The 11,547-nt window shown below is 35.8% G+C and overlaps 1 protein-coding gene across 4 annotated transcripts in view; it reads left to right on the forward strand.

The window, feature by feature from the left end:
* Window positions 1-10,971, forward strand: part of mob2a (MOB kinase activator 2a) — a 79,150-nt gene extending 68,179 nt beyond the window's left edge. For all 4 annotated transcript variants that reach the window (XM_067436575.1, XM_067436574.1, XM_067436573.1 and 1 more), the window contains exons 3-5: window positions 5,049-5,142; window positions 8,519-8,643; window positions 10,236-10,971. In XM_067436575.1, the coding sequence (XP_067292676.1) occupies window positions 5,049-5,142; window positions 8,519-8,643; window positions 10,236-10,507 (491 nt within the window). In that variant the 3' untranslated portion in view covers window positions 10,508-10,971. The remainder of the gene's footprint in view (window positions 1-5,048; window positions 5,143-8,518; window positions 8,644-10,235) is intronic.
* The last annotated feature ends 576 nt before the right edge of the window (window positions 10,972-11,547 follow it).

Genomic DNA, 11,547 nt, shown 5'->3' on the forward strand with positions numbered 1-11,547 from the left:
CTTCACTACATTTGAAAGAAAAATATCTTACTTTTTACTCCACTACATTTCTATCAAGTCAAAATGTCAAAATGATCATTTTGTTGAGTATTCACATAAACAAAGTTGATTATGTCTTAAGTGTAGGTAAACAGTTGGTAGAATATCAGATGTGTATCAGTGTATTGTGTATCTTTGTAACTTTTATACAAGTATTTAAGTTTAAGTTAGTGAGTTTAAGTTAGTCGTATGCTAGTATGTCAGATGGAGCATCACTGACTTGCTTAAACCATGATGGCATAATGTGCATTTATACAACAATAATAGTGTTGTCAAAAATATCGATATTTCGATATATATCGATACTGGAATATCTGAAACGATACGATTCTCAGTTTTTACAGTATCGATATTAGCTGCGCTCTCCTCTCCGACCGTCAGCGAGCTGACACACACCGGCATATTCTCACTCAGCCCGGTTAACCTCTGAGCACGGCGAACGCGCGTTCTGCTGAACTTTTTCCTCATGACAGTGTGTAGGTGTTAGTGTGTGATCGGTCTGAATTTCGCGCGGGATTGCACATAAATTAATTCTAGCCTACTAATGCCCGCAGATTTCGTGCTCCACATCTGAAGCGCACACACACATAGCCTACCCTAATAAAGCCGCCTCTGACATGATACAAGTGCAAACATTTGCTTCCTTTTCCAGCATATTATTGGTCAAATACACTCAAAGAATTATCAGTGCACATCTGGAAGAGTATTAACGTAAACAAAGTCGCAAACAGTTCAGGAAGAACGAGTAACAGGAGCAGTGTTCAGGATCCATGCGTCCGTTAGTCTTAAAGGGACCGCAGTCATTTGTTATTCAAACTACAAAAAGACAAACGATCAACTGCTCTTGACTGATCAACTTGTGTAACTTTAATAGTTTCATCTGTACGCTATTGAATTTTTTACAAAGAACATTATCCAATGTTGTTTTAAATGTAATTACTATGCATTTTTTAAATTCAGTTTCTTATCTGAATGTTAGACCTACCTGAAAAAATAAAGCAGTCTTTTTAATTTTTATCTTCTATTCTATTGCATTTATTTGTGCTATTGTTTGTAATCTGTTTATTTGTTCTTATTTTATTACTGTTTACTCGTCTTTTTAAATTCAATTTGCCATTCGAAATCCAGCTTTCTTGTGCTGTGTATAAGCTACTGCAACACAATTACCCTATTGTAAAAAATACATTGAGATAGCAAAAATTTGTGAGATAATTTTAATAGTAATTGATCAATTGATCAATAATTGTTCAAATCAAAATGATGCCCAACCCTAAGGAACATGCTGACCACATGAATTTTTAGTAAAAAATAACAATGAATAATAAGTTCTGTTGTCATATTAAGCATCTTATCTTATTTATTTATTTATTTTTTTACTGTGGTATCGATTTAGTATCGATATATCGATATTTTAGTCTGATATCGTATCGAAGTCATAATTTTGGTATCGTGACAACACTAAACAATAATAAAACAATTAGTTGACATTAAAAAGAAAATGTACTTTTGATACTTAAGTACTTTTGAAAACAAATAGTTCTGTATTTTTACTTAAGTAAAAATCTGTTTTTACAACTTTCACTTGTAACGGAGTAATATTTGACCAGTAGTAATTTTACTTTTACTCAAGTAATGAAGTTGTGTATCATTCACGCAGAGCATAAAGGAGTAATATGTAAATAGTATTTTTCAGTTTAATATTCACATACACTAGTGTATATTTGGCTTCAGTCTGGAGCCCTGAGGTTAGATTAACACTAAGCGACTGAATGCAGTTGCAGTTACCGGATATACTCGGGAGTCGGTACTACAGAAATCGTCACATTTTTTTACATTTCATTTCCAACTTGGTACCGAATTACTTGTACTTGTGACATCCCTTATTCACATTAATGACACAGAGAGGTTTTTTTTATGTTACTGTCACTTTAAGACAGAATGCTTTGATTTAATATACTGACACACATCCATAAATTATGAAAGACCGCAATATCGATAAGCTCTGTTATCGGTTCTGCTGTATCTGGAGCAATGAAGAAAATACACTTACCATTTATTATCGCTACATAGTTATATTGCGAATTCTATATTGCCACCGTTTCTATAAGCAATAATATTAAGCTACACTCACCTAAAGGATTATTAGGAACACCTGTTCAATTTCTCATTAATGCAATTATCTATATGAATAATAATCAACCAATCAACCACGTGGCAGTTGCTTCAATGCGTTTAGGGGTGTGGTCCTTGTCAAGACAATCTCCTGAACTCCAAACAACGTCGGAATGGGAAAGAAAGGTGATTTTAAGAAATTTTGAGCGTGGCATGGTTGTTGGTGCAAGATGGGCCGGTCTGAGTATTTCACGATCTGCTCAGTTACTGGGATTTTCACGCACAACCATTTCTAGGGTTTACAAAGAATGGTGTGAAAAGGGAAAAAACATCCAGAATGCGTCAGTCCTGTGGGCGAAAATGCCTTGTTGATGCTAGAGGTCAGAGGAGAATGGGCCGACTGATTCAAGCTGATAGAAGAGCAACTTTGACTGAAATAACCACTCGTTACAACCAAGGTATGCAGCAAAGCATTTGTGAAGCCACAACACACAACCTTGAGGCGGGTGGGATACAGCAGCAGTAGACCCCACCGGGTACCACTCATCTCCACTACAAATAGGAAAAAGAGGCTACAATTTGCACAAGCTCACCAAAATTGGACAGTTGAAGACTGGAAAAATGTTGCCTGGTCTGATGAATCTCATTTTCTGTTGAGACATTCAGATGGTAGAGTCAGAATTTGGCATAAACAGGCCCCTTAGTTCCAATTTGGCATCGTTTAAATGCCATGGCCTACCTAAGCATTGTTGACCATTACTGATCATGTCCATCCCTTTATGATCACCATGTACCCATCTCTGATGGCTACTTCCAGCAGGATAATGCACCATGTCACAAAGCTCGAATCATTTCAAATTGGTTTCTTGAACATGACACTGAGTTCACTGTACTAAAATGGCCCCCACAGTCACCAGATCTTAACCCAATAGAGCATCTTTGGGATGTGGTGGAACGGGAGCTTCATGCCCTGGATGTGCATCCCACAAATCTCCATCAACTGCAAGATGCTATTCTATCAATATGGGACAACATTTCTAAAGAATGCTTTCAGTACCTTGAATCAATACCACGTAGAATTAAGGCAGTTCTGAAGAACAAAGGGGTTCAAACAGTATTAGTATGGTGTTCCTAATAATCCTTTAGGTGAGTGTATGTGTAAGATTTACTAGTCGCAAACCAGAAGAGAGAGAGATAGGAGCTATCTATCACACGGATACAGCGCGCACGACATGACAGTGCCTGTTAATAGTGACGACGATGGCCAACACAAGTTTAGTCTGGTTATACTTCAGGCCTGTGATATTAATCTAATTGTATTTTCGATTTTGATTGACAGGAATTATAAATAGATGATGAAGTAAAACTATTAAAAATGCCGTGTTCTGTCTTGCGCAACTTCCTTCTCTTCACAGCGGTGAATATTGGTTAACCCCAAACTTAACATCAGAATCAGCACAATCTGTGATTAGTGTAAAATGCAGTCTCTGCTGTTGCTAAATTGTGGAACGTGTTTGGTAATAAATAGATAGAGCTATTAAAAGCACAATTATCCACGCTAGAGTTTCCAGCTTTAAGGCAGCTTATGCGTGTGCTCTTTGAAACCGACCGCAACTCGCACATTGTAGTACTTTAGGCTTAATGTACACTTCTACACCATCAAATACACACAAAAAATAGCCTATGTCAAAATGACTGCTTGGAGAGTATTCACACAGTTTATGTCTTAAATGGGCATTATAGTTGGGAGAGAATATTATGTATTATACTGTACTCGGTCTTAAAGTGGCAGCGTCTAATAAACCCAAACGATTGTCATTAATGTGAATCAAACAACAAAAGGCGAAGAGAAAGATACTTGCAGATTTAAAAAACATTAATCTATTAATGCTTGTAAGTGCATTGGTGGTAGATTTTTTATTTTCGTTTTTTTGTTTAAACATTGCAGTTTATTTTGCTATAGAAATTTTACATGTTCAGATTATAAAGCCATGTTCATTATTTTCTTAATTTTCCTTTTTATTATAATGAAGTATAACAAAAAGAACCGATAAGAATACGGTTAAAGTACCGGATCGATAAGCAGTATCGGTAAGAGTAATACCATTAAAACTTTAACGATACCCATCCCTAGTAATGACTTGATAAACTCTTTTTGACGTTCCTGGTTAAATGCGCACACACACTTCTTTGACATCTGCGCGTCTGACTTGATCTCAAAGCGCTCGCTAATATCCCACTCTAACGGCAAGTTAATCGATGACGGATTGTGATTGGATAGGATGTTTGTTCCCCAAAATATACTTTAACGAGATTGGCTACTTTTGATCATGCTATTCTCGCGCGACTGAAGACTGCTACTCGCTTTTATGATCAAAGACAATTTAGGGAAAAAATAAATACATTACAGTAATAAGTCGGTACACTGAAACAGAGCTGTAAAACGGGACATCTGGTCACCCTAATGCTACGTGTTCGACTTTATTCTAGCATACGAATAAAAAAAGTATTCTTTGGTCTTAAGTGAGTGGACTTAGCATTTTCCTAAGCTAACAACAGACTAGTCAAATAAAAAAAGTACAAAGTGTTACTAATAGAACAGAATAGATAGATTTTTATGATTTAATGATTTTCGCCTGGTGAACAATAAAGCTTTTAAGGTTGATCTTAGCATTTTTGCTAAGCTAATGACAAGATAGTCAAATAATATGCAAGTTTATTTATTGTTAATTTAGAGTATTGAATAAAACACTCGCCTCATCCACCTGTTTTCGATCTGACGCCTTGAGCGTGACTGTGATGCCTGCATAGAAAGCTCTTCAGCGTCAGTGACTGTGAAATATCAGTGAGTCGTCACAAATTCTCTGAATGTCAAACTTTTCTTTTATCCTTTGCAGCCACAACGTTCTTCAATCTCATAAATCTGCATTATAGCACAATCTCAGAGTTTTGCACTGGGGACACATGTCAAGCCATGACGGCCTGTAATACGTAAGTCCTTTCATTTTCTTTTCTTTGTTTCGTCTGTTTCTTTCTTCCTCTAGATGTGTCCTGGGGCAAGAACTGACGACAACTGCTGCTGGATCAAATGTTTCTCATATTCACCATGTTTTTCCATATTAAGGCCAGGTCCTGGATCAGCGCAGTGGCTTTGTTAGAATCTGGGTGTGTAGGTCTGATTCAGGTGAATGCATGACTGGAGGGAAAGCTGACACGATTTACTAAAGCCACTGCTTGTTTCACTTTCAGATGTGTTTTGAGCGAGAGAGAGAATACAAGGGAACGGTTCTCAGAATTAGAGCTTTTGTAAGTTTGTTCGAAGCGGAACCAATGAAATGGCCTTAACACCTATAGTTAATGTTCTTACAGACTGTATGAGTGTTTCAGAAGATCAGGGGCCAGGGAGATCAGTTATAGAATTACTTGACAACATTTACCTTATAGCTTTAGTCTCTTGACCAACTCTATGAAAGTAATTATTACTTTTTACTATTTTTAAGAGTAAAGAGTAAATTTTCCCCCCCTTTCCTTTGCAAAAAATCTACAGTTTTAACTTATCTATACTATATCACAAGTATTCAGAAAATCCAGAGAACTGTTAATTATTATTTGAGTTGTTATTAATAATTATATCATAAATATTTTAGTGCTATTAAATCAATTAATCGTATCCAAAATAAAAGTTTGTATTTACATATATATTTGTGTGTACTGTATATAATTATGTATTTAAGAAAAATATTTATTAATTCAGAGAATTAAAGAATTCAAAGATTTGCTGTCCCTAATACTGCATCTCTTTACCATCACACAAAGCATTTTAGAGAACTGAATTTCTATTAAATAGCTTAAACTCGATTGTGATAGAAATGAGAATGAAAAGAGGAGCACATCTCTGCCAGAGCCTCATTGTGAGAAATGGCATTCGTTTTAAGCATTTTTACCGATATGAGAACAGCTTTATTAGGTGCATTTCCAAAACACCCCAAAAAATTTCCAAAACACTCAGTATTTCTTCACACAGTTAACAAACTTATTGAACGTTTGCTCAGGAAAAACGTTATCACATTTTACCAAAAAGTAGACCATTATATCTTTCTTCACAGTCTTGATTTTGTTTTTGATATCTACTAGAATATGTATACTTGTTTAAAAAACACATTATTTTTCAAGGAGACTTCAGTCTGTCAGTTCCCATCCCTCCTACTGAAAAGCACAGTGTGCTCTGATTGGTCGGCTGAATCAGTGTGTTGTGATTGATCAAACTCTATGAGCGCGTATTAGAAATTTCAAGCCTCGACTATAAGCGCGAGTTTAGACACACTGCTAACGCACCTCAAACAGGCCTCATCCGCTTGATTATGCGTATGCCTTTAGGTGTAATTATTTAAGTGACGGACACTGTGACATGAAGAAAACTCCCTTTGGAGTGACTGTGATTTGCAACTTTGCAGACGTTTTCCACGCGCAAACAGCAACATTCCACTCCAAAGAAAGTTGAAAAAGTAAAAAGTGTTTCAGGTGTCTTATTATGCGTGTAAAATATAGTTTGAAAAAAGTTTTGTTTCATCAAAAAAGCCCTAATTGTAGAATCACAGGAACCGAAAGCTGTGCCTCTGACTTTACACAGTCCCAGAAGCAAGCGTGTTGAAATCTTAGCACAACTCGTTTGCCCTGTTTGGCCGGAGCGAAGCCTGGGTGTGAATCGCTAAAGGCTGACACACTGACCCTGTAGAACCAGATACTTGACTATTCATGGACAAGAATTACCGACACAAAACACAAACAATCGCGCGCTCACCCCAGGCATACCACGGAGGGCAAGGATGGGCGCGCTCAGAAAAACACAAGCCTTATTTTCCATCGCTATCATTGTTCAATTAATGGAAGAAAGGGATGGACAAATAGACCTGATGTTCAAGTTGTTTCTCATTTAGTGCAGAGTTATGTGGTTAATGAGATATGATTGTATGTGTATTTGTATGATTATGTTTATAAGATGCTGGGCGTTTCTTAAACTATGAACACTTCTATGTCCCAGGGGTTGATTTTTTTTTTTTTTTTTTTTTTTTTAAATGCTTAAATGTTGTCTTATTGTCCCAGACTTTACAATCTTAAACTTTGAAAATTATTAATACAAATCTATGATAATTATCTATGATAATCTGAACAAAGAGTTAAATAGAAAATATTTATTTTGGAAATATCGGTTTTTACAAAAATTATGGCAGTCCCAATGGAAGTTAAAGTGTTGCTATATTTAATTAAATATTTTAGCAAATCTGACGGTTTTTCTTACCAGTAAGTAATTTCAGCTTGATATGATTATGAAATATAAGACAAGTGGTCCATGAGGAAAATAAATAAAGTAAACATAATTTTTGAAAGCATATTTTTACTGTGCATTTTGAAAATTCTGATTTGTTTTTAAAATATGTGTTCAAATTAAGGTCATTTTTGGGTGTTTATTTAGTAAACATAAAATGCTAGCAAAAAAAAAAAAAAAAAAAAATGCCTTAGAAACACAAAGAATTCGAAAAATGTATTCCAGAAATGCTTAATGTAATTTCCACCTATTTTTTTATTTTATTTTTAACAAGCACGTGGTTTAAAAGACACATAAATAGAAAATTCTGTAATGCATGTAAACTTTTGGACATTGTTAGACAAAGTAATCGAATCAAGTATGAAAATAGGTTTAAGAGACTTTTATTTTCTTTTTAGAAAATAAAAGTCTCTTAAACCGATGTTCATACTTGTCTTTAGTCGCCCATAGTTGAAGAAACACCCTAAAATGTTTTCTACTTGTGCAATTGCATGAATTGAAATAAAAACTTTGGAAACAGGACTTTTTTTTATATCATAGTGGGCCTTTTTACTGTAAATGTTTATTACAAAAATGAAACAATGCTTTGAGCGTTTTGTACAGTGGTTGTGAATTGAACTGCCACCATTTCCACCTGGACTTGAAATCTGTTACTTGCTGGCACTCGGCCTGCCATTTGCTTGCCTGACCATTCAAAGACATGTGTCGTGTGTGTTTACGCGCGTTAGTTTACCATGACGGTTATTTCAGTTAAACCGCTTGGTTGATGTTTGAATCTGCTCATCCATTGAATGCATAAGGTCACTGGGTTTCTTCTGTAAGGTCAGTTATGCGGACAGTCTGCATTCCTAGAGATTTGTAATGTCTACAGCCCCTCAAACCCACGCTATACCCTCCCAAACCGAGTAGTCCTCCTTAAAAGCTGATTGCAGCCGCATTCCAGCTTCTTTCAACAGTAAACTGTGTTCACTTTGTCTAATGTGCTCGAAATGTGACTCACAAGAAGTGAATTTTAATGTTAGTTTGTCGTCTTTTTCACAGAATATACTACTGGTATGACGAAAGGGGGAAGAAGACGAAGTGCACAGCGCCTCAGTATATCGACCTTGTTATGACTTTTGTCCAGAAATTAGTGACGGATGAAGAAATCTTTCCCACAAAATACGGTGTGTATAATCACTGTCCTCTAGCAGTCATAATGGAGAACTACACTATTTGAGAGTTCAGCGTCTGAGTAAAATCCTCTAGATCAGTGGCACCCTCTAGTGTTCAAAGAGTAGAATGACAATGTCAATATAACTAATGTGGCCTTTCACCTTGATTTACTTTATCTTTTGAAAGAAATAGCCATGTATAGTATAGGATCACAGTAAAAATGCATACAACGAAATTATATATATATATATATATATATATATATATATATATATATATATATATACATATATATATATATATATATATATATATATATATATATATATATATATATATATATATATATATATATATTAGTCCTAGATTTTGTATATATTATTTAAATTAATTATTTTATTTCAATCTTTAATGGTTTGTTTTAGTGCTGTCAAATCGATCAATCGAAATGAATCGCATCCAAAATGATATGTGTGTATTAAGTTGTGTTTACATAATATGTGTGTGTACTGTTTCTAATTATGCATTTATAAATACACACACATTCTTAAATACATATATGTGTGTGTGTACTTACACGTAATCATTATACACAATACACACACACAAACACACACATTGTGCTAACAAACTTTTATTTTGGATGTGATTACACAAGCTTTTATGTCAGATTGTGATTAATTGTTTTGAAAACCCTACTTTAAATCAAATGCTAGGGAATTAAAATTAAATAATTTCAAACAATAAATTAAATAAATAATTTGCATTTTAATAAACCTGAATATTATAATAGTTTTTATTAACTTTTTTTCTCTTGAAAGAAATAACTATTGTAAAAGTAAAATAAACTTATATAAACAATACAAAATACTGTAAATAATATAATAATAACTTTATTATTTAAATTAGATTTTTTTTAATGAATCCTAGCAGGTTTCCTAATTTCCTAACAATTGATTTAATTATGAACAATAAATGATATTGTTTGTACATTTATTTAAACTGGATTATTTATTTTAATAAAGTTTAGAAATAGCTGTTGACAAAAAAAGATCATTATGGATAATAATTATACTTTTTTGTAATACTAGCTGGTTTTGATATTTAAAGCTGCAGTCTGTAACTTTTTTTGTGTTCAAGATTTACAAAAAAATATATAATGAGAACATACAACATAAATCCATTTTCCAAACCGTGTTTTTGTCTTACCCTGAATCATGATGGTACACTTATAAGGTACCGCTGCGCAGTCCCTGCGTGATCCGCCATAGACATAAAAAGAGAGAAGTAGCTCCAGCTGAAATGTTCTTCCGCAAGATGCATGCAGTTCTGTTAATTAACCACTAGAGTGCAAAAAGTTACGGACTGCAGCTTTAAATAAATAAAGCATTACAAATTATCTATTTAATACTTTATTTTTAATTTCCTAACACAATTAAATTTCTAACTAATTAATTTCCTAATTATAATCATTACATTAAGTTTGTGAATACATCTTATTTTAATCCCTTAACTTGTTTTAGTTTCAAAAAATCCCTGCAAAAAAGGGACTATATTTATTTGGATGTAATTTAATTAAATAATAATCTCAATTTCCTTTCAGGCAAAGACTTTCCCAACTCGTTCGAGTCTCTGGTGAAGAAGGTCTGCCGGTATCTGTTCCATGTGTTGGCGCACATTTACTGGGCGCACTTTAAAGAGACAGTGGCTCTGGACCTGCAGGGACACTTGAACACACTGTACGCACATTTCATTGTCTTCGTCAGGGAGTTCAACCTGATCGACCCCAAGGAGACCTGCATCATGGACGACCTGTCAGAGGTGCTGTGCGCCCCCCTGCCCCCCCATCCACACAATCACGTGACGGAGAGATGAGCCGATAGCGGATGTGACAGAACCCCTCGGAGGAAGACGACAAAAAAAACAAAAAAAGCGGGAGACCTCCTTGGATGGGCCCCTTTATCAGTTTTTCCTCACCGTCTCGATGCGAACTGATCGAAAGGTGGGGACGGGTGGTCTGCAGTTCTTGTACCAGCACAGATTGGTGTGAATGTTTCCTACAGGACAAACAATCTGTCATCATTATCATTTATATAGGAACATTTTATATTTTAATTTGCTTTTTTAATATTATTTTTGCGCATGCACTCTTGGAGGTTTCGTTTTCTTTTAGGGAATGGTATTTCAGCTCAGCTCTCATCGGTGCCTTGGATATATAGCTAAGGTATTGTCTGTATATGCAACACTGTTTAGAAAATGATCGTTGACCTCTTGCTCCCCCTTGTGGAGGGAGCGAAGTCACGCACCGACTGACTGTTTATGATCTCTCTCTGCAGCCTTATCTCTAGGGTTGGGCATCGAGAACCGGTTCCAACTTGGAACCGTTTAAAAAATAACGATTCCATTGGAATCGTTTAGAAAATTTATTTTCGGTTCCGATCTTCGGTTCCAAGCGCGCAAGTTTTGGTTTCCATGGCCACCTGATTTCCGGTGCTTGCGCGCCCGCTTGTTCATGGAAGCCCGGTAAGCGGCTCTGAAGTGTGGATTTATTTCACTTTTAAAAGCCTGGGTCGGCACAGTGCAACTAGTGTTGTCAAAAATATCGATGCTGAAATATCTGAAAAGATACGATAGCCTGCTCAGCCTACAGTATCGATCCCAGCTGCTCTCCTCTCCTCTCCTCTCTGACCGACAGCGAGTTGACACGCAGCCGCATATTCTCACTCAGCCCGGTTAACCTCTGAACACGACGGACGCGCGTTCTGCTGGACTTTTCCTTACGACAGCGTGTTAGTGTGTGTGATCGGTCTGAATTTCGCGCGGGATTGCACATAATTCTACGAATCCCCGCAGATTTCAAGCTCACATCTGAAGCGCACACACACACATAGCCTACCGTAATAAAGCCGCCCCTG

The sequence above is a fragment of the Pseudorasbora parva genome, chromosome 25 (genome assembly GCF_024679245.1).
Source record: "Pseudorasbora parva isolate DD20220531a chromosome 25, ASM2467924v1, whole genome shotgun sequence".
Classification (NCBI taxonomy): Eukaryota; Metazoa; Chordata; class Actinopteri; order Cypriniformes; family Gobionidae; genus Pseudorasbora; species Pseudorasbora parva.